General features: G+C 43.2%; 1 protein-coding gene across 2 annotated transcripts in view; it reads left to right on the forward strand.

Annotated features, from left to right (window-relative positions):
• Positions 1–23,521, forward strand: part of LOC308586613 (uncharacterized protein C1orf21) — a 180,374-nt gene that overhangs the window by 76,208 nt on the left and 80,645 nt on the right. For both annotated transcript variants that reach the window (XM_081193359.1, XM_081193358.1), the window contains exon 3: positions 4,210–4,304. In XM_081193359.1, the coding sequence (XP_081049485.1) occupies positions 4,210–4,304 (95 nt within the window). The remainder of the gene's footprint in view (positions 1–4,209; positions 4,305–23,521) is intronic.

Here is a 23,521-nt window from a genome sequence, read left to right on the forward strand (position 1 = left end):
ATACAAGTAGTAAGACTTTTTGCAGATTCAGCAAGATTTTTGACAACATTTGAATAATTGGTTATAAGATGAGCACTAAGTGTGATATATAGGGTACTCCTTGAATTAAATGACAATATTTTATTTCTAAATGGAAGAGATGGGGGAAATTTCATTCCAGAGATGTAATTTGTTTGACGCTAGGAGAAAACTTGTTTAAAAATGCAAATATCTCCTTAATAACAATTTTGTTAATAACAATTAATAACCGTAGTTAACTAACAATTGTTAACCACTAGTAATAACTTAATTTTTCTGCACTTAATTTCCTTCTGGCCACTGTTTACAATCCGCTCCCCCAAGTATATTATTTTATATATAACAGGATAAAACTTCATTCATCTGGTTAAAGTTGCCTCTAGTCCATGGAAACTTAGGTTATCATGAATTGGTTGGTCTTTTAAAGGTGCCACTAATTCTCTTTTGTACTCAATAACCATGTACAGTGGTACCTCGGGTTAAGTACTTAATTCGTTCCGGAGGTCTGTTCCTAACCTGAAACTGTTCTTAACCTGAGGCACCACTTTAGCTAATGGGGCCTCCTGCTGCCGCTGCGCCGCTGGAGCACGATTTCTGTTCTCAACCTGAAGCAAAGTTCTTAACCTGAAGCACTATTTCTGGGTTAGCGGAGTCTGCAAGCTGAAGCGTATGTAACCTGAGGCACCACTGTACCTTGTAAGAAGGCCTTGTACATCACATCTTGCTTGTAACATAGATATTGGGGCACTCTCAAGCTGGCGAGAGGGAGAAACCCACAAAGAGACCTGCCTGAGGTGGCATGAGAAGGTGTCAGTTTCCTAAGGGATGTGCCACGTCAGCTAATACCTTGGACTGGTGCTAAGGCTACATTGCTTGGTGAACACGGACCTTTCATTACTTGATGTTGAGCTCACTGACATTTAGTTGAATTACAAGAGCAGGCAGTGATGGTGAATGTCAACATTTAAGCTAAAACCATAGTTCTTGGGCTTCGAAAGGCCTAGCGCTTGCATCTAAAGGGTAGTGGGCCGATTCCAAGATGGATATTTTAGCCTTGCTATGATTCATCTTGCGCTGCTCTAGGGTCATAATTAGTCCAATATTTCTCTTAACACTGACAGTCAAATTACCTAGAAGACACTTCTCAGGAGGAAACTCAAATATTTTCAACCTACCTCTGGCAAGTGATTTTTCATCTTGACAACACATGTTTTCAACGTCTTCTTTTTCATAGAATGACAAACAGAAATCCTTTCAGTGTGACAGAACTCATGAGAGGATAGGTGCCATTAATGTTCAGCATTGCGGGGAGAAAAAGGGGAGTGTAATATAATGCTGGTTAAGGGACCAAGTTGTGGGAGTAGATGCTTTCCCTCCCTCCCTTTCTTGCACAAATTCCACCTGATCCTCTTGGAATCATGTCTGTCCTATCTTAGCCCTGCTAAACACAATTATCTGTAGGCATTTGAAACTTAGCATTTCTGAACAACGCGGTTAAGAACCAGAGGCCTGAAACTAACACAGGGGTTATGTTCCGGGGATTGCGCCTAAAGCCAAAATAGTGTATACTGTGTTACCTCTGGTTATGAACTTACCGTATATACTCGAGTATAAGCTGACTTTTCCAGCACATTTTTTATGCTGAAAAAGCCCCCCTCGGCTTATACTCGAGTGAGGCGGGCGACGGTGGCAGAGGGACAAGCGGCCCGAAAGGAGCCCTTTCTTGCCACTGGTTCCACCGCCCGCCCGCCTCTCGCAAGGGCAGGCACAGGAGCCATGGGGAGGCGCTGTGCTGCTTGCCTCTCCCAGCCGTGGCTCCCATGCCTGCTTTTGTGAGCGGCAGAGGCAGCAGTGGCGGGGCGAGCGGCCCGATAGGAGCCCTCTCAGGCTGCTTGTTCTTCCTCTGCTGCTACCGCCACCACCAGGTTTGTGGCGTGGTGATCCGGCTTATACTCGAGTCAATACATTTTCCCAGTTTTTTGTGCTAAAACTAGGTGCCTCAGCTTATATTCGGGTTGGCTTATACTCGAGTATATATGGTAATTCATTCCAGAGGTCCGTTCTTAACCTGAGGTACCACTTTAGCTAATGGGGCCTGCTGCCATGCTGCCGCCACCCGATTTCTGTTCTCATCCTGGGTCACAGCTCTTAACTTGAGGTACTACTTCTGGGTTAGTGGAGTCTGTGACCCAAAGTGTGTGTAACCCGAGGTACCACTGTAGTTAAAACACATGGGGTTCAATGATGGGTGGGATTGCCAAGGTCATTTGCCCTGGAATCCTCCTCCCTTTCTATTTTAAAAGAAATAGTTTTCCACATACATAAAGCTGAATGAGCACAAATTAAATGTGTATAAGTTGTATAAGCTTACTGTATTGCGTGGACAGCAAGGTGTAGAAAGTGTGATGCCTGTTTAGCCAACTATTAGGGAAGGACTCCTTTCCCTCTGGGTAAACTGTTGGAGCAGGGACATCCAAATCCCAAGAGACTGTGATCTACTCCGGGGGGGGGGGCGGGGGGACGACTGGCAGTGATCTACCCATTGGGGGGGGGCAGGCCAAAGTTATTCAGCTTTTTTAGGGGAGCAGGTCAAAGTTGTTGTCTTTTTTTTAGGGGGGCTTCCCAAAGCTGTTGACCTTTTTTAAACAGTAAATGTGCAGAATTAATTTAAATCACTCACCAAAAGTGCAGCCACTCACAGACGAACGCAGCGCTACAGCAGACGACAAAGGAACACACACTAAACGTGACGCAGGAAAGGACTGAGGGGTGGAGACATGATTCTAAACAATGCGAGCAATATGGATCCGGGGATCAACCTGTTGGTCGCGGTCAACCGGTTGGCCACCCCTGTGTTAGAGGATGGGTGCCCATTGTTGGCAGTGCCAGAGGGCGCCGTGGCTGGAGCCAAAAGTGGAGAAAACCTCTCCCATCTCCCTCCCTCTCTCTTCCCTGCTTCTCTCCCCTCCCTTCCTGCCAAAGGTCTAAACAAATTGTTTGCAGAGGGCTTTTGAAACTAGGCCCTGTGGATAGAACCAGATCATTCTGTGCCAGTGTAGGAATTATATTAAGTGGGAAAGCAGTGCTCACATCTTAAAAAAATAAGGAAATAATAAATAAAGATGGGGAAAGAGTGACCTTGCATCCAAATTCCAAAGCACATGAGTCGTTGTTGAGACTGAGGAACATCTGTGCTCCTCCTCTTCTCCCAAATTCCCTTTGGAGGCCACGGCTTCCTTCCTATCTCTTGTCCTTGCTGTGGTCCGCCAAGAGCATTCTCTTCACTGCACATCCTCTCAATTTCCTGAGGACTGTCTGGAGGAAGTCTAAGCCTGGAAGATATTTGAACTGTGCATCTGTTGTGGAATGTATATTCCTAGTACAAACATTGAAGGGCAGTATGGTTTTTTTAAATCCCACCAAGCAATGTGTAAAGGAGTATGCCTTGCATCTCTCTGTTTTCCCCGCTGCACCTATAATATGGGAATCTTCCTGTTCTACCTTACATGGTTGTTGTAAGGATTATTGAGCTATATATGTCAAAGCACATGGAAGATTAAAAATTTAAGTGCCAAGTATTTTTAATCAGCATTGCAGTAATACTGTAATCTCATGTTATGCTAGTAATATATCCCGACACTCTCACATTAATATTGTTCTAGTTTGCTTGATTTCCAATTCCACCTTCTCCCTCTAAGCAACAGTTGAGTTTGATAGCTATTTCAGTTCCCTAATTCATGCTGCAGGTTGCTTTCTTAACCACTCTGGTTGCTTTCCTAAGCTGATTGTTCATAATAATGTGGACAGATTCTGGTGAGAATGTCCACCAGAGTTGCTACACATATTGCCGCAGGAATAGATGTGCTGTACACCTGCATTGTCAGTTGCAGCTTGTACATGTTTGAAGCACACTGGTTTGGAGCCATAAGGTACCTGTTCCATTATAATCTGCAAAGCGGTCCTTAGAGGCATCTCGCAGTGCTCTTCACAGACTTGTTTTGGGTTATTTGCAGTAAGTCCATAAAGTAAGTCCATTAAGAAGACCCGAGAGGAGCCTTCTTCATTAGACAGCTATTTGGAGTTATGAAGTGTTCACAGGGTCATTGCTTGTGAAAACCATCTGCTGAGCTGCACAGGTTCTATAACTGTTCTTACATGTGTGTGTTTTCTCCTCTTCCTCTTGCTCCTCAGATGAGTATAGGATCAAACCTGTGGAAGAAGTCAAATACATGAAAAATGGAGGAGAAGATGACCAGAAAATAGCTGCCAGAAACCAGGAAAACTTGGTAAGGGTTGAACATTATTACTTATTAAAAGGGTTTGACACAGGCTCTAGCTCTGTAATGAAATATAGAGTATGTAGAACACTTAGTGTACTGAAGGGGAGAGCTTTCTTGAAAATGCCACAACTATTTATAGCTCAGAGGAAAGCTGCAAAATGCTACCTTCCTCTGCTTGTCTTTATGAAATATCTTGCCCTTTAATTCGGTGAAGTGCAGAATGGGCATTTGTATTCAGCCGCTTTGCAAGTGTTATACTGTTTGGCTCGTGATGAATGTGTTTGTGTGCAAAGGAGCTGTTACCAACACAGGAATTTACTGCCTTTTGAGAAGGAAACCACCTACTTTTAAGAAGATGTCTGTCATTATTTACTCTCTGCATTCCCACCCTGAATTTTAAAGAGTGCCAACTCAGACACTTAAAAGATATATAATGTGCTTACAGCCAGAGAACTTGCAAGGATCAGTGTTTAGTAATTTGCTGCAGATAAGAGTTAATTTCTTGTTTCCAGCTTTGCATTATGTGTTATCCACTTGTTTTATCCTCAGTGGCATACCTCTGGGGCTGGGGTGTATGCTACAGTTCTGTAGAAGTAGAGAAAGAGTGCATAATTCAGCTTCCTGAGCATCACTGCATTCACATTTATACGTTTGTTTATTTTAACATCACTAGTCCTTATAGCCACTAAGAGGTGTGTGTGTGTGACATTTTCTGAAATCTCAGAAGCCAGAGAGGTGGTTGAAACAGATTTCCCATAGTTGGGAGTGGAAATTCAAGTGCCCACTGTAGTTTCTTGCCCCTTACTCAGTGGCTCAGTGAAAAACAGAATAAATTATGCAGCATTAGGGAAGACATGCCAGTTTGCATGAGTCATACAAGCCACAGAGTTCATGTTTCATTGGTACAGAATTTGGGTTGCCTAGGCACAGAACCTTTTAAAAAAAGGCATGAAGTGCAAACACCTTTACATGTGTATTCAGCATGGTTTCCTTCTGTTTTTCCCAGGTGATGTTTCTTGGGACATAGCTTTGCTATAAATTTATACTGGTTTTATGCCAGTCTGTCCTTGCAACCCCCAAAGAACCCTGGGAATTATAGTTTAGTGAGTATGCTAGGAATTCTTGGTTAGAGGTCCCACAAAATAACTGCAGTTCTCCATGATCCTCTGGTTTAAACTGTTAAACCAGTTGAAAGCTGTAGACATCTTATACATTTGAAACACATTATCTTATATTGAAAAACACATCTTATACTTTTGAAACACTAAGGAAAAAATAAGGAAAAAATAAATAAAAAGGAGCTGAGTGTCTGGGAAGGAATTTAAGGAGAATATTTATATGTTGAGAAGGAGGAAGTAAAATAAAGATGAAATATAAGAAGTTGGAAGGAAAGAGGACAACTACAACAAACCCCCCCCCCCCGCTTTTGGGGGGGTGGATAGTGTGTTTTAAGTAATATATTGATGTACTTTTAAAATGGTAGTAATAGAAATTTTGAAGTCTTAGGAAAAGGGGGGGAGGGGTTGTTGATTTTTTTTAAAAAAAGAGTGTTAAAATATATGAAAGGGGAAATGTATGTATTATAAAATAGAAGATGGAGATGATAATAGTAATATAAAAATAATAATATTTTTTTAAAAACTTTTTAAAAAACAATAAAAAACAATAAAATTTTAAAAATCCTCTACTTTTTTAAAAATATCCATATATATAGAGCCCTCCTTTCCTTCGGTGGCGGCTTCTCCTTTCCCCCTCCAGGCTCCGGATGGTCGGGCATCTCTCTCTTCCGCAACAGCAGTGGCGGGGGCCGTGAGATCGGGGCTCTCCCCCCCCCCCCGAAGGTCCTTCTCTGCTTCTCCTCTCCCTCGGTGGCAGCGAGGTCGGGGCTCCTTCCTTCCTCCTTTGGATAACCAGCGTGCCGCAAGGCGGGTTGTCCCAGGCCTCCAGGCCTCGGAACTCCGCTTGGCCTTTGGCCGGATGCCCTTGGCTTCGGCCTGGGGGCATTGCGGGGGGGGGGGTATGGTGGCTCCCTGGTTGATACACTGGGCGGCGGCAGCAGTCCCGGAGGCTCAGAAGCTGGTCAGGCAGCACAAGCAACGCTGGCCGCCCTCAGGAGTCCCACGCGCCGTGCCGTGCGCCATGTTGCCTCGCTAGAAGTCTCATAGTGCCCCAAATCTGGAACAGCCCCCCTGTTTGGTGTGTGTGTGTGTGTGTGTGTGTGTGTGTGTGTGTGTGTGAAGCCTTGTCCCACTGCTGCTCACTTTTAGACAGAAAGAAATGATTTCATTTCATCTGCTTTTTTTAGGATACTGATTTTAAGAAAGCCTTTCCTACTGCTCCTAAATTATGGCTGTTGAGGGTTTGGGTTGTTGCTGCCTCATTGTTCTGATGCCATGTATAAGCCACTTTTATTTGATTTTAGTAAGGCAGGGCAAAACTTCCAGTGATAGATATATATATAAATATATATATATAAGACATATATATAATAGATATATATATAAAAGACAAACAAACATGCATGTATGAGATTGGTGTAAATAAAATAATACTCCAGTTATAAAGATCCATCAATCTTCACTTCTGAAATAACTCGTTGTTTTGGCTTGACATCCATGTATTTAGTTTACGAAAAGGCCACCATAACATCCTATTTAACATTCAAAATACTAGTGGCTTAATTGGAGCATTAATGGCACTTCTGTGTAAAGTGTTTTCTCTGAGAAAGGCAAGATGAGGTGGATGTATAGTCCTGTCATTTGGCATTTGCCTTTCCCACGGAAGCCATATTGGTGGGTGGTGTGCTGTTTGTATTACCATATGGATTCTAATACCTCAAAACTGTGTATATATTCCAGGCTTTTGTTTTTCCAGTAATTGTGCTTCGTTCAGGATAGGGGTTATGCATTTGATTTAGTGTCTCACGCGCAAACCAGCACAAACGGTTAGAGGAGGATGTGTCTCAACTCTGAACCAACAACTCCCATCATCTCTTGCATTGGTCATGCTGGTTTTGGCTGTTGGGATTTATGGAGGGTCACACGTTTCCACAATCCTACTCTAAACAGTTAGGATCACAAAAGTGTGCACTTGTTAGTGAGATGTCAGCTTGATTCAGGCATTTGGTTTCTAAGGTATTTGCTTTAAGTGGTTAATGTTGTTTCCTGCGATTTTTGGATTCTTCCAAGCATCTCAGGACTGCTGAGGGGAAAGAGCCCTCTCATGGGCAGGAATGTGTGCGGGATTGAACGTGGCACTTCAAGGTGGATTGATGGTATCAAGAAGGATGTTCTCCTGGCCCTCTCTTTGGTGTTGCTTTTGCTTGCCATAGGGAATGGTGCAATGGAGCAATAACCCAAAGAAGCTTCTGTTTTTAGCAATTTAATCCCCTTTTTCTGATAAGCTATCAGTGAATGGGAAACATATAGAAGAGAAATGTTCTAGTGAAGGGAAAGTAGGAGCAAAGAGGGCAAGGTAGTGAAGAGTGACTAGAGCTCCTAATTCTCCCCAATTTAAGCATCTTTGTTTAAAAGAATAAAATGTGTGATGGGCATCTGTTTATGAGTTGAGGCGTCTGTTGCTTTTGACATTCCCTGACGTCCATATGCCTATATTTCTCATAGTTTGGTTTTTTTTCTGTGATGTTTGATTGTCACAAACTGAGAGTGTTACTAATTATACTTTTCCGTTCAGTAGCAGAAGGAATCGCTCAGGGCTCAGTACTGGGCTTGGGGGTAAGAGAGAGGTTTCCTTTACACCAGCTGCTGTACCTCTTGCTAGACAACATCCTGGCACCCTTTCCGAGCTGCATGCATCCAGGACTGGGCAGAACGGCAGGTGGATCTTAAGGGCATTGCAGAATGTCCTGTGCAGCTGCCTAGCCTACAGCTAAGTGCTTGTGCATGGAACTCCGTCTCTCTTAAGGCTCGATGGGTTCAGAGCTAGCCAGTTCTTCACATGGCTGCACATGGGCAATGCTGCAATTTCTAGTGCTGGGCCAAGCCTTCACAAAGCATGTTCTTGACCATTCATTTGAGGGGATGTGGGGACAAAGTGAAGAATGCACTGAAAAGGGCAGGCACAGTTTATCAGGGAAAAGCTTTATTTTGAAGGATCTGATGGGGAAGGGCTACATTTACCTTGGACCAAGGTGTGGGTTGGTGTGGGGGAGTCCTTCTTCAACTTCAAAGCCTTTTGGAAAGCTCCACCATAGAGCGCTTTACAACTGGCCTGCAGCTGGGCAGCTCTTCTCCTTCCTGGGATGACCATGCAACCACACCATGTCGCTTTTCCTTTTGTGTACTGAGTGGGCTTGCGTGGTGATGGTGGCGGCTGAGGGCAGTTAGGCAATAGGAAGGTGAAGCCATTAACAGTGAAAAGGGCTGATCCGTGGTGCTCTGATGTCCAGTGTCTGTGGGCAATGGCTGCTGGCCTGAGGCACCAATTTTGTGGTGTTTTCAAGGGAGGGAAGGGTCATGAGCCATGCAGATGAGAGACAACTGCATGCCTTTCTGGAGAGACTCCCCTGACTTCTTTGGAGAAGTGAAAATGAGGGGGAGGGAAGACAAAAAGAATTGAGTTCAGGGACATGGCCTTGCATGTATGAAGGACGGGCCTCTGAGAGGCATGAAGGACTTGATATCTGGTTTGTAAGTTTCATTGCAATGTTGTTCCCTTTCAGTCCATTGGGATTTTCGACTTGATAATGTTGTGCTGCTTTGCAGCTGTACCACTTCCTATTTTCTTCACTTTGGATAAAACTTAGGGTTGTTTCCAGTTTGTGCTTGGCCCAACACATGGCCCTTCTGTTCTTGCTATAGTTCTTGTTTCTTTTTCTTTTGATGTATTTTGATTAAAGATTTTCTTAGTTTACAAAAGTATGTGCAATCTCTCTCTCTCTCTCTCTCTCTCTCTCTCTCTCTCTCTCTCTCTCTCTCTTTTTCTCCAAGTAACATTTTTTTCAGATCAGTTTCATTTGTTGAGACATTAGGAAGAAGAAGGGGAAAGGGTGGGGGAAGATGGGTGGGGGTGGGGTCGGGCGGCAATGTTTCTATTATACTTAATATATGTGGGGTTTTGTGTCAGCGTCGCTTGTGCAGGTTCTGTGTATAGTTCTTGTTTCTGAGAAGGTAAAATGTGACATTTCTTACCTGATCAGGTGAAGCCCCACTTACCTTTCTTGCTTGTGAAGCTGTAGAGTCTTGTGCTTTGGTCAGTCTTGATGGTCAGATCTGTGCATTCTCTCGATTGTGCTGTATTTGCCTCTCAGCGTCAAATATGCTTGATTCTCCCCTTGCCAGCTTAGCGTATTCTCCAAGTGGGATGGGGGCTTGCCTTGCCTGGGGGTTGGGCTACAACAGGGACTCCTTCTCAAGCACTCTTCCCCATGCCCTGTTTGTAAACCAGAGAAAATTTCTGCAGCATGTTGCAGTGATGCAGTGTTATTTTCCATCTGCAACCTCGGGAGTTGAACTTAGCTCCCACCAGCTGCAACTGCATCATAGAATCATAGAATCATAGAATCATAGAGTTGGAAGAGACCACAAGGGCCATCGAGTCCAACCCCCTGCCAAGCAGGAAACACCATCAGAGCACTCCTGACATATGGTTGTCAAGCCTCTGCTTAAAGACCTCCAAAGAAGGAGACTCCACCACACTCCTTGGCAGCATATTCCACTGTCGAACAGCTCTTACTGTCAGGAAGTTCTTCCTAATGTTTAGGTGGAATCTTCTTTCTTGTAGTTTGGATCCATTGCTCCGTGTCCGCTTCTCTGGAGCAGCAGAAAACAACCTTTCTCCCTCCTCTATGTGACATCCTTTTATATATTTGAACATGGCTATCATATCACCCCTTAACCTCCTCTTCTCCAGGCTAAACATGCCCAGCTCCCTTAGCCGTTCCTCATAAGGCATCGTTTCCAGGCCTTTGACCATTTTGGTTGCCCTCCTCTGGACACGTTCCAGTTTGTCATTGTCCTTCTTGTACTGTGGTGCCCAGAACTGGACACAGTACTCCAGGTGAGGTCTGACCAGAGCAGAATACAGTGGCACTATTACTTCCCTTGATCTAGATGCTATACTCCTATTGATGCAGCCCAGAATTGCATTGGCTTTTTTAGCTGCCGCGTCACACTGTTGGCTCATGTCAAGTTTGTGGTCAACCAAGACTCCTAGATCCTTTCCCCATGTACTGCTCTCAAGCCAGGTGTCACCCATCTTGTATTTGTGCCTCTCATTTTTTTTGCCCAAGTGCAATACTTTACATTTCTCCCTGTTAAAATTCATCTTGTTTGTTTTTGCCCAGTTCTCTAATCTGTCAAGGTCGTTTTGAAGTGTGATCCTGTCCTCTGGGGTGTTAGCCACCCCTCCCAGTTTGGTGTCATCTGCAAATTTGATCACGATGCCCTTGAGTCCATCATCCAAGTCGTTGATAAAGATGTTGAATAAGACCGGGCCCAAGACAGAACCCTGTGGCACCCCACTAGTCACTCTTCTCCAGGATGAAGAGGAACCATTGATGAGCACTCTTTGGGTTCGGTCAGTCAGCCAGTTACAAATCCACTGAGTGGTAGCATAGTCAAGACCACATTTTACCAGTTTCTTTACAAGAATATCATGGGGCACCTTGTCAAATGCCTTGCTGAAATCAAGGTAGGCTACATCCACTGCGTTCCCTTCATCTACCAGGCTTGTAATTCTGTCAAAAAATGAGATCAGGTTAGTCTGACATGACTTATTTTTCAGAAATCCATGCTGACTATTGGTGATCACAGCATTCCTTTCTAGGTGCGCACAGACTGTTTGCTTAATGATCTGCTCCAGAATCTTCCCTGGTATTGATGTCAGACTGACTGGGCGGTAATTATTTGGGTCCTCTCTTTTCCCCTTTTTGAAAATAGGGACAACATTTGCCCTCCTCCAGTCTGCCGGGACTTCGCCTGTTCTCCAGGAATTCTCAAAGATGACTGCCAGTGGTTCTGAGATCACATCTGCCAGTTCTTTTAATACTCTTGGATGCAGTTCATCTGGCCCTGGAGACTTGAATACATCTAAACTGGCCAAGTATTCTTGTACTATCTCCTTAGTTATTCTGGGCTGTGTTTCCTTTGCTGAATCATTTGCTCCAAATTCTTCAGGTCGGGCATTGTTTTCCTTATCGGAGAAGACTGAGGCAAAGAAGGCATTGAGGAGTTCAGCCCTTTCTGTGTCCCCTGTTTGCATTTCACCATCTTCTCCTCTGAGTGACCCCACTGTTTCTTTGCTCTTCCTTTTGCTACGAACATACCCATAGAAGCCTTTTTTGTTGCTTTTAACCTCTCTAGCAAGCCTGAGTTCATTCTGTGCTTTAGCTTTTCTGACTTTGTGTCTACACGTGCTGGCTATTTGTTTGAATTCCTCTTTGGTGGTTTCCCCCCTTTTCCATTTTTTGTACACATCCTTTTTTAATCTTAACTCAGTTAAAAGTTCTTTAGATAGCCACCCTGGCTTCTTTAGGCACCTTCCATGTTTCCCTCTCATTGGTATTGCCTGACGTTGTGCTTTTAGTATCTCCCTCTTAACAAACTCCCAGCCATCATGAACTCCCTTTCCTTTTAGTATTACTGTCCATGGGATCTCACCCAGCACTTCCCTAAGTTTTATGAAGTCGGCTTTCTTAAAGTCAAGAAATTGAGTCCTAGTATGCTTGGCTGCTCCTTTCCGCTGTATAGTAAACTTCAGAAGAGCATGATCACTCGCGCCTAATGATCCTTCCACTTCTACCCCACTAACCAGGTCATCAACATTGGTTAGGACCAGATCTAAAATGGCTGTTCCTCTTGTTGCTTCTCCCACTTTCTGGACAATGAAGTTGTCTGCAAGGCCAGTGAGGAATCTGTTTGACCTTATGCTCTTGGCTGAGTTTGACATCCAACAAATATCCGGGTAATTGAAGTCCCCCATTACTACTATCTCCCTTCCTTTTGCATGCTTGGCCATCTGTTCCAGGAAGGCATCATCTATGTCCTCCGTTTGGCTTGGGGATCTATAGTAAACTCCCACAATGAGGTCCCTGTTATTCTTCTCTCCCTTAATTTTGACCCAAATGCTCTCACTTTGGCTTTGATGTTCTAAATCTTGGATCTCTTCACAGGTATACACATCCCTGACATATAACGCCACTCCTCCTCCTTTCTTGTCTGGTCTGTTTCTCTGAAATAGATTGTATCCCCCCATTATTACATTCCAATCGTGGGACTTATCCCACCAGGTTTCAGTGATGCCTATTATGTCATATTTAGTTTGCTGTACCAAGAGCTCAAGCTCATCTTGTTTATTTCCCATGCTTTGCGCATTAGTGTACAGACATTGAAGTCCATTAATCATTCCCCCGTGTCTCTTATTTAAGGATTTTTTCCTCCCACCACTAGGTCTGCGTGCTGTTTGCTCCATTTGGTCTATGACATTTGGATGATCATCTTCATCAATTGATAGGCTCCTACCTTCAGGAGCACTGTCTCCCTCCCCCACATTAGTCAGTTCAAAGCCCTCCTGATGAGGTTTCTGAGATTTTTGGCAAAAACATTTCTCCCAACTGTTGTGAGGTGCAGCCCATCGCTTGCCAGAAGTCCATCTTCAAGAAACTGCAGTCCGTGATCTAAGAATCCAAACCGTTCCTGTTTACACCATCTGCGAAGCCAGCTGTTCACTTCCACTATTTTCCCCTCTCTCCCTGGGCCACGTCGTTCAACTGGGAGGAGAGATGAGATGACAATTTGTGCATTTAGTTGCTTCAATTTCCTGCCGAGAGCCTTGTAGTCTCTTTTGATCTTCTGGAGGCTATTGCTTGCAGTGTCATTGGTTCCCACATGAACCAAGAGGAAGGGGTATTTGTCAGTGGGTTTTATGATTCCTTGCAGTTGTTCAGTTACATCTTGGATCTTAGCCCCGGGGAGACAGCACACTTCCCGAGACATCTTGTCAGGCCCACAGATCACTGCTTCTGTTCCCCTCAGTAGGGAATCCCCTATCACCACTACACGCCTCCTCTTAGGTTTGGTCGGGGTTCTTCCATGAGCTGTCCGTTCCAAGGTCGCCTGCACATTCCCTGAGGACTGACTTTCGGACCAGCCGAAAAGGCCACGGACACAAAATGCTCAGCTGGTGGAATTTTGCTCAGCATTTGTGTGCTAGTCCCCTTTCCTAAGGAGGATGCAACCCAACTGTAGTACTTCTGTCCAATACTATTTTTAGTGCATCCGATGGCATAAGATGCCACAGGGTTCCTTTGGTCTGGCTCACACTGCATAATTTCTCAGTAAGATTGCTCAGGTGGGTACAGGACAGTGTGAAGTGGACTGTACTCAAAGTGAGCCAAGAGTTTCCTCCATGATTGCAGTTGTGCTCTCTCCTCCTCTTTCTGTGGTCCATCTGCTGAACTGTAAAGCACTGAACTATTGGAATACTCCAAAGTTCAACTGCCAGAGAGGAGATTGAGTTGGAAGAAGAGAACAGAAGAGGAGAAGGTTTGAAGGCATTTCTTCTCTGCCTTGTCAGAATGTGGCGTATTGGACTTGAGGGCTTACTCTTGTAACCTCTTTCTCTTACATCAGGTGTTCTGGCAGGTTTTTTAAAACCTCAAGTGAGGAAACCTCTTATTCTTCACTCTATAGTCCTTTGTCCCTCCCACCACAGAATTAGCCCCCAAACCATTAGCATTAGCCACTTCAGTTTGTTGATCACCTACTGCAAAGGTACATGTCTTACCTGGAACTTTTTCAAAGTTAGGAAAGATACTGAAGTGAAATCACGATGGCCTGTCCCCAGTGGTCCCATTCCCTGCTCTGTTCAGAAAGGACTTCAAGGCATCTTCAGGATGATGTGAGGGGTATTCATACTTCAGGTGGGATAGATGAACATGAACAAATGTTTTGTTACTCTCTAAATAACAAATCTATTTATTAACCCCTTTAATTTGATCCGAACAATGTACAGTATGTGGTTCCCTCACTGCAAGAAGCGAAGTTACAGGGAACCAGGCAGAGAGGCTTCTCGGTGGTGGCGCCTGCCCTCCCATCAGATATCAAGGAAATAAACAACTATCTGACTTTTAGAAGACGTCTGAAGGCAGCCCTGTTTAGGGAAGTTTTTAAAGTCTGGTGTTTTATTCTGTTTTTAATATTTTGTTGGAAGCTGCCCAGAGTGGCTGGGGAAACCCGGCCAGATGGGCGGGGTGTAAATTATTATTATTATTGTTATTATTATTATTATTATTAGGTCAAGTATCTTATCAGTTCTGATTAAAAACCTTATGTAATGTCAATTAATATTTAAATAGTTATTTCAAAACCCCATAGAAAATAGAGTGCTGCTATAGAGTTCCCCAAAAATTTGCAGCATTTCCATAATGGCCGGTCATTATTGTTTCACTCTTCCTAGGAAACAGCAGTGAGGTCATGGCTGTGATGTCACTGGACTGTGAGACTGTGGTCAGTGGACAGTAAGCGAAAGTGCCGCAGGAGGGATTGGGTGTGGTTTTTGCAGTCAGTGCTTTTCGCCTAAGGAACTCAAGGAGCATGGCCCTCCCCATTTTATCCTGGCAGCCCCTCGTGTGTTAAGGCTAGCCTGAGATATGGTGGCTGGCTCAAGGCCGCCCAGGAAGCCTCATGGCTCAGTGGGGATCTCCTCACTCTTAGTCCAACCCTCTGACTGTGTTGATGGCCACAATTGGGTCCAACAGATGGATCTCATAGTAGAAATTCCTCATGAGAATTTTTTTAGTAAAATGTTTGGTAATTGTATTAAAAAAAAACCCCAACACATTAGGGAATTTGCTATTTTTATTCTAGTCTTGCAAACACATCCACATAAGTTATTAGCTCACATTGGCACACATCTAGTCCACCTACCTACACAAACCGTTATAGGTCATTTACAGCTCATCGGCATCCTGAAAAATAAATTATCCATTTTACTAAACTGTCCCTACTTTGTTTATCTGGAAGCAGCTCTTACTTACCTAAGGGAGTGTAAAGTTACTAGCCTGCTTTATTCTGAATTGCATATTTCAGCGACAGAGACAATACTATGTGATCCTGGATGCATTGTATATAATTTTTGTGTATTTGATATTCACTATGGGGTCTAATGTGATTTTAAAAAAATACTGCTATGCAATAAAGATGGATTTTGCCTTGGGGATTGTTATCCCAGAATAATATTGTTGCATGCCACCCTAATCTACGAGTGCTGCAAGATTCTAAGTCTCCTTTTGGAAATGAGGCACAGTGGAGACTGTGGTGTCTTTAGGTTATACGGTTTATTAACACACATACACAACCTGAGCCTATGATGGAGGGGTTCAGCTCATTAACACCCCAAAAGGGTCTTGTTTCTTCCATAGCTGCAGCCTTGGATTTAAGCAGAAATCAAACATTGTGTTCTGCCTCTCTGGCTTTCTAGCCTCTAGGTCACATTACACACACTTTCAACATGAGGGAAGCGGCCCACCCATTTGCTGTCTCACACAGAGCACCCCCTCCTTTGCTTTCTAATGGCTCATCACCTTTTCTTTGTTCTCTTAATGGCTCATCACTCAGGCGATTGACTCAACATCGGCAGCTAGCCTGTCTTACATTTTAACATTATAGGATTATAGGTGCCTGGAACCCACAAACTCATAACCATGTACTGTAAACTGACACTGACCCCCCCCCCCTCTTTCTCAAGCAATGTATTTTGCTTCTTTCCCCCTCCCCACTTTGGTAGAAGTGTTTGCAGAAGCCAGGAATGGGGGAAGAGAGATTATATGGTGAATAAAATACTGTGTTTATAACTAGAGTTGATTTTTTCCCCAGGATGCTGACAGATACCTTTTGATATACTATGGATCAAAAAGTTCATTGAATTAGCAAATTTCTTTTTCTGTTACTTGTTGCTGAAGGGCACATATTTTCTATGCAAAGTGTAGCCTCTTGGACTCGACAGTATTTTTTGTCACAACTTGTTGAATTGAATTGGCCTCTTTTCCCCTTCTGAGTTGTAGAAGTTGTTTGCCTCAATGATTTACATGAATCAGGGGTTCCCCAAGTGAAATGTGAAGAAAGGGTCTTTAACGATCGGTCATGTCAAGAGCTGGCGTTATGTAAACAGAGTCCCCAGTCTTTGAATTTCATGCTGATATAAGCAAGCTATATTTCCAAGTGTTATAAACATATTTTACCACCTCCATATATCACAGCACCTTTCCCAAACAGGCCTAGTAATGGAAAAAGTCTCTCTGTGCTGCGAAATTGCGGGTGGCAATCCCTAACAGAGAACCATTTGTGCTGCAAAGCAATAGTAGGAATTCAGCAGGGTGAATTTTGTATAGATTCCTTATACAAGCAGGTTTATTTCAAGGTAAATATTTTAACATGTTCACCTTGTTTAAAGCAAAATCAATGAAGAGTAATTTCTATTCCTTTACACTTACAAAGCAAACATTAACCCTGTCCAGCTAGCTGATGAGATTTCTAATGTTTAATCAGGACTTGCAAATCAGATTGATAGTAGAGAAGATAATGGGCTTTTATTACCCTGACAGAACCAATTTCTGTGTGCCCTCTCTGGGTCCTCAAATTTAGTCACAGATGAGAATGTTCAGTGGTGATAAAAGACTTTTAACATCATCACTCCTTTTCGGATGTTCCCAAAATGGGAGAGAAGGGGATGAATAAGCCACTCTTTCTCTTTTTCTCTCTTCTTTCTCATTCTCTCTCTGTGTGTCTCTCTCTCTCTCTCTCTCTCTCTCTCTGTGTGTGTGTGTGTGTGTGTGTGAGAGAGAGAGAGAGAGAGAGAGAGAGAGAGAGAGAGAGAGAGAGAGAGATAGATGCTGCAAGGGCCATTGCTCAGTGGAAGAGCATCTGCCTTGCATGCAAAAGATCCCAGCTTCAATCCCTGGCATCTCCAGGTCGGACCCCGTCTGAAACCCTGCAGAGCTGCTGCTAGTCTAAGCTGGATGGACCTGTGTCTGACTCACTATAAAGCAGCTTCCTCTGCCCACATGCTGAGGAGTGATTAGTTCCTGGCTTCCTCATCCTCTGTATCAGTGTTAGAAATTAGCCAGGCGTGTTTTGCTACTGGTGCAGGTCCAGTTGTGACCACGTGGAGATCTGTGGATGCCAGGTTGGCCACCAACATCTCCATCTGGCTGCCCCACCCAACAGCTTTATTCTGCAGGTTATCAGAAGAACTTATTTATTGCATCTGTATCCCACTTTTTCCTCCGAGGAGTACGTGGTTCACCCCTGCTCAGTTAATCCCTATAACAACCCTGTCGTGTAAGTTAAGAGGCTGTGATTGGCCCAAGGTCACCCAGTGAGCTTCATGGTGGAGTGGGGATTTGAACGCTGGTCTCCCAGATCCTAGTTTGACACTCTGACCACTACACCAGACTGGCTTCCTAACTTACTTGAGGCAGCTACAGTCATACCTCAGGTTAAAGTCACTTCAGGTTGAGCGTTTTCAGGTTACGCTCCGTGGCCACTGTATATATACCACTGTATATATTGAGTAGGTAAATAAATATGTAAGGATAAAGCAAAATTTCACTTAGAGAAGGATCTGAAATATTTTTCCTTGTAGCCTGAATTTGTTGTATTCTGGATTGTTTTATTTGATGTTTTAATGTTTTGTAAACCACTTTGTGATTTCCCCCCTTAAAATATAAAGTGGTACAGAAGTGAAATGAATAATAATGATAATGATAAACCTCACTGGGGGGGGGGGGATGGTGCCTAGATATTCCATCATGGTGACCACGAGCATAGGTTTAAAGTGCAATTTGGGGATTAGCATATATATCTGAGTTTCTAACACTGCCTTGCATCATCTTACCATCAAAACATCAAAGTCTAGCTCAGAAAACCACTTTCAATGCAGACATGTCTTAAGCCATATTTTAAGAGGTCATGGCTGGACTGCTGGTTCCTGCATCTCCTTCCCCAACCCCTTGTTTCTCAGGAGAAAATTCCCTTCCTTAACCACAATAAAGCATGGAGTCAGAGCCAATATTTATTTTCTTTATTCATAGCATTTTGCTCTGCAGCTAAGCTGAAAAAGCTCCCAGAGGAGCTTGCATATGATTAGTAAAAACAAGGCCGCTTCTGCCCCATATGCTTACAGCCTAAAAGTTATAATCTGAAAGGGAAAAGGGATGGAAAGGAAGACCGTGACCTCACCAGCCTCTCAGTAGAGAATATCTTCAGTGTGGCCCCGTTGCACGCATACTGACCCCCTCCTTGGAAGCATCAGGGGAGCAGTGAAGACGATTTAGAGAATATGATACAGGAATCAGAATTAGGCTGAATGTATGCACCGGTATATGGGTGGTTGGCTGAATCCTGAGAATGAACCCTTGTTCATGCTACCTAGCCTTGTTAACAAGACTTGTGGTTGGGGTGCCTGGGAAACCTTTTGTATCTCTCATAGTTTTCATCAAGCTGTAAATATAAAGACTAGTGAAATTCCAGCTTGGGAGTTCAGGGCTATGATACTGAAGTGTAAACATTATGAAGAGGAGAATAATACACTGATCTTACATCTTTTCACAGAGAAAGATTTGCAAGTCTAGTGACTGTCCATATGGTTCTTTGTACTTCCTTGCAGCAGGAAAAAATATTTAATAATATCTGTTTATTTAATAATATCTGTTTAATATCTGCAAGGAGATCAAACCTCTCCATTCTGAAGGAAATCAGCCCTGAGCGCTCACTGGAAGGACAGATCGTGAAGCTGAGGCTCCAATACTTTGGCCACCTCATGAGAAGAGAAGACTCCCTGGAAAAGACCCTGATGTTGGGAAAGATGGAGGGCACAAGGAGAAGGGGACGACAGAGAATGAGATGGTTGGATGGTGTTCTTGAAGCTATAAACATGAGTTTGACCAAACTGCGGGAGGCAGTGGAAGACAGGAGGGCCTGGCGTTCTCTGGTCCAGGGGGTACCGAAGAGTCGGACACGACTAAACGACTAAACAACAAACAATATCTGTTTTCTATGGCATTAAAGAAAGCCAGCCGCAATTGAGAACTTCATAATGATGGTGATAAAAGTGTAGAAAAAATGTGTTAATTCATTATCAGAATCCTTAGGGTTAGGGTGACTTGCTGTCTTAGTTGCATACTACAGATTTTCTTCTTGTCCTGAAAAACTGGCATCTTAAATGGGGCTAATGCAGGCCTACGTTGCAGGGTGGTTATCAGTTCCTTGTACAGGGCAGGAAGACACATGCAGACAGGCAACTTTGTTAGGAAATGTTTGGAATAGTGCTAGAGATGAAGTAATAATTTGATATATGTAGGCAGAAGTATTCCTCCTGGCTTGATTGCCTTGATGTTTCCCAATACAGAATGCTTATTAGTAAACCACACACCTGCCTCCCCGGATGCCAAGATCTTCAGATTAAGCCTTGCTCTGGGTGCTGCCACAGTCAGGCAAGACAAGTGGGGACAAGGAGCAAGGATCTCTGGATTGTGGCACCCTTTGGGGGGGGGGGCGGGAATCCCTGCCTACAGAAGTTTTGTTCGGCAGACTTTCTTTTTAAAAAAATAGAATGGAATTCCTATTGTCTGGTGGCTGCTGATAATTTTGGAGTTTACCTATCACTGTTAGGCTTTTTATTGTCCATTGTTTTATACATGATTTATTGCACCTATGTTTTATTGTGCTAAGCCACCCTGAGAGTCTATGTTTGGGCCAGCTGATAAGTTTTGGTATGTAGGGCGTGGGGGCTGGAATATGGCAGAGGCTGAGACTGAGCTGCAAATTGGATGGTTTAGATTTCTGTCTGAGGTACCAACTTTAGGCAGAGCTCCCTCCTCAATCTCAGCCCCCACCCATCTGCAAAATGAGGATATGACTAACCTACCTTGCCATGATCACTGTCAGGATTGCAACAAGTTTAGGAGTGTATGTATTTGTATAGAGCAGAACACATAGAATCATAGAGGTGGAAGAGACCCTGGGTCATCTAGTCTAACCTCCTGCAATGCAGGAATTGGAACACACTGCCCCCCAACCCATTTGAAACCATACTGGGCCCTGCTTAACTTTCAGCTAGCAGTTTTATTGGGATTTTGTTGGAACTAATTTTTAGGTGAGTTTAGAACAAATATACTAACTTTGGCCTTGTTTAATCATGTCTTGCATAAGCCATCTACTTAATCCATATCTGGATAGGCATGGTGGAAGTCACTAGCGTTATTGACAGAATGTGCACATCAGCTTTGTGTCACTTTTCCCTTACTACCCACCTAAACAGTGCTATTTTTCTAGAAAAAGGTGCCGGAACTCACCATGAATCCCTCCCTTGTTTTCTTACAATGGGAATGGCGCCCACCTAAGAGGTGCCGGAGCTGAGTTCTGGTGAGTTCTGGCTGAAAAAAAGCCCTGCCCCTAAAATATAATTAATAAAAGGTGTCCATTCTAACATAATGATGTTGCATGTTGTCTTTCTTTAGCTGCGCATTAAAGGAGGAAAATGTGACGTGCACATTGCACGGTATTGCAGGTTTTGGTTTCAACCCTATCATGATTTCTCTTGATTATTTTCTTAAGTGGTCCGGTTAAAATTAGAACTCTTGTGTAGCTGTGAGTTCTTTTGTGAAGGCCAGGCAATTAAAAGGTGTGTGTGTGTGTGTGTGTGTGTGTGTGTGTGTGTGAACAGTGATGCCAATGTATGGATCTTCAGTTCTTTTAGTTTGCCATCTACACACACAAACACAGGGTGTATACTTTTTTTCTACGTTAGAGAAATGCTTAAAAATAAACAGCAAATATTGATTTGAGGCAAGTCGGCACTATCATACTATATGATGATGTTGCAGCCATAAACTTGCAGATAATCAATTGGGTGAATCCAAAATAAAGTTGATGAGCCGTGTGAAAGTAGAGTGCTATTGGGTGGCAAGCTGACAATGGGGTGGGGGAAATCATTGCACCATTTTTTTAATGTATATTTCAAATTCTCTGCCATTAAATGGAATGCAAAGCAGCCTGCAGAAAGTACCAGACAGCCCCAACAAACAAATCCATTAAGCATATCTCAGTAAAAACAATGGCAAATACACAATAAAACAGCTGTGAACCAGCCATTTGTTTATTAAAGCAAAGAAGCCTTTTAAAATTGAACAAAGCCTGCAGTAAAGGTTTTATGAAAACAGTTTTTTTAAATTAAAACAGTCAATGGAAGGGGCTGCTGTGACACCAATTTGTGTGGGTGCCAATCTGCCCCACATTTCTGCGGTCCTCACTTTTGTAAAATAGACCTTCATTTTCCCTGCTGATCTAAAGGTCTGGAGATAGAAGAGTCACATGACCATTGCATGCCCCCTATTAAATCTTGGCAAATATCAAATATTGAAATAAAATGTCACAGGGTGTCCAGTATCAGATATTGAATGAACAGCTGGCGATTGAATAGACATCACAATTCGTTATTTTTGGGACAGATTTCCGCCCCCTTCTATTGTTATGTCTTCCCTCCTATATAGTATATGTGGTTTTTTTATTATTTTCATTGCCTTATTTTTCTAGATTAGTAAACAGCTTCTTATTTTCTTGGAATCATAAGTCTTGAGGCATAACACTTTTCCTCTTCAACAAGACTTCTTTCTTTATTGAAATTTGATGGGCTTTTTGGCAAGCCTTTGTTTAGCTAAGGATTAGATGATAATCATTTGTTTTTGTAATAACAAAAAAAAGTTTGTTTATTTTTTAAAAATGCCAAATCCATCTTACCTGGAACTGTGAAATAAAGCTTGGTTTTTCTTTTCCTCTTTTGTTCTAAAGTTAAACTAGGAAATCAAAAGTCTGCCAACATTCCCTAAGCAGCTTAACATTCCTCACTTGAGATCAGCAGTGCAAGAGAAGGATTTTGGTAGCAATTCCTGCCCTGCCTCTGAGACTGGCAGATATTCCTGTGTTGGATGTAACATTTGCATAGAACTTTGTGCCTCTAGAACCAAAAAAATCAATGTATCACAAAATTCCTTTTCTCTCTCGTCCCCATCCCGGCCCCCCCAAAATGTGTAGGTCATCTCTGTATAGGAATTCGTAAAGACCTTGGAAATTTAGAACTTGTAAATGTCATTGTTGGTTCAGTGAAACTTATATGAGATAGGCAATTTTATCCCTTTTTTGAACACTTCTAGGGGAAACATATGTGTAACTTGAGGCTTGGTTCCACCATTAATTGGTCCTGTGGAGTTCTCTCTACTTTCTCCACATTGCATTGACATAGCTACTAATAATGCATTGTGTGGGTAAACATGGCAGCCAACATCCTGGCACCTGCCTTGATCAACATGAAGTTTAGAGCAATTCTCTTCCCCAAAAGGGCAGGAGTTGTGTGCCTTAAAAAAAATAAATCCAAGGCAGGGCACCACTGAGCAGGTGCAGATTTTTCTAACATCACAACAGTGCTCTCTTTTGGTTCTGCTCAAGGGTTGGAAACTCTTCCCCTTCTGCATAAAGTCATCCTAAGAAGTAATTTGTGCTGATCTTCATGAATGGGAAACACAGTGAAGATTGATAGTACCTCCAAGGATCAAACTTTCAAGTTCTGGTTAACAGAAGATTGCCTTAGCCAGTGAGAAGCCATATTCCCAGGTTTATAGTGAGAAACAAGAGATGTGTGGCTTGTTGTCCATGAAGGAAAGAGACTTCTCGCAGTGAGCCCCATGTGTGTGGTTTTCCTTGGGCCCAGTGTATCTGTAAGTAAGGGGGCACCTAGAATAAAGAAGAAAAATATTCTTTGAGAAGGAGAACGCCATGGGAGAGTTAAAAATAGATGTTACCTCAGATTGCTGTGTAGCTATAAACACAGTATGACAAATCTAGTCCTGCCAGTTCATCTAGGACAGGGATAGCCAACCCTTTTATACCTACCGCCCACTAAGGCATCTTTCTTGATGGTAAAATTTCCTTACTGCCCCCCAGTGCTTGATGGAAGGAGGATTCAGCTTTGCCATAGAACCCCACACCACCCACCTAGAATCCTGAAACGCCCACTAGTGGGCAGTAGGGACCAGGTGGACAACCCCTGATCAAGGAAATAGTGAGGAGAAGGTTATACTTGCTAAGAATGGCTATTCATGATCATCATTTAGATTGAATCATTCAGTCTTCCTGGGATGTATTTTAGCACCATGAGACTTGCTTGCTGTACTTCCCTGTTGAGTCTCTTTCCTGCAGTTGTTTTAGGCT

The sequence above is a fragment of the Podarcis bocagei genome (assembly GCF_964188305.1).
Source record: "Podarcis bocagei genome assembly, chromosome: 5".
Classification (NCBI taxonomy): domain Eukaryota; kingdom Metazoa; phylum Chordata; class Lepidosauria; order Squamata; family Lacertidae; genus Podarcis; species Podarcis bocagei.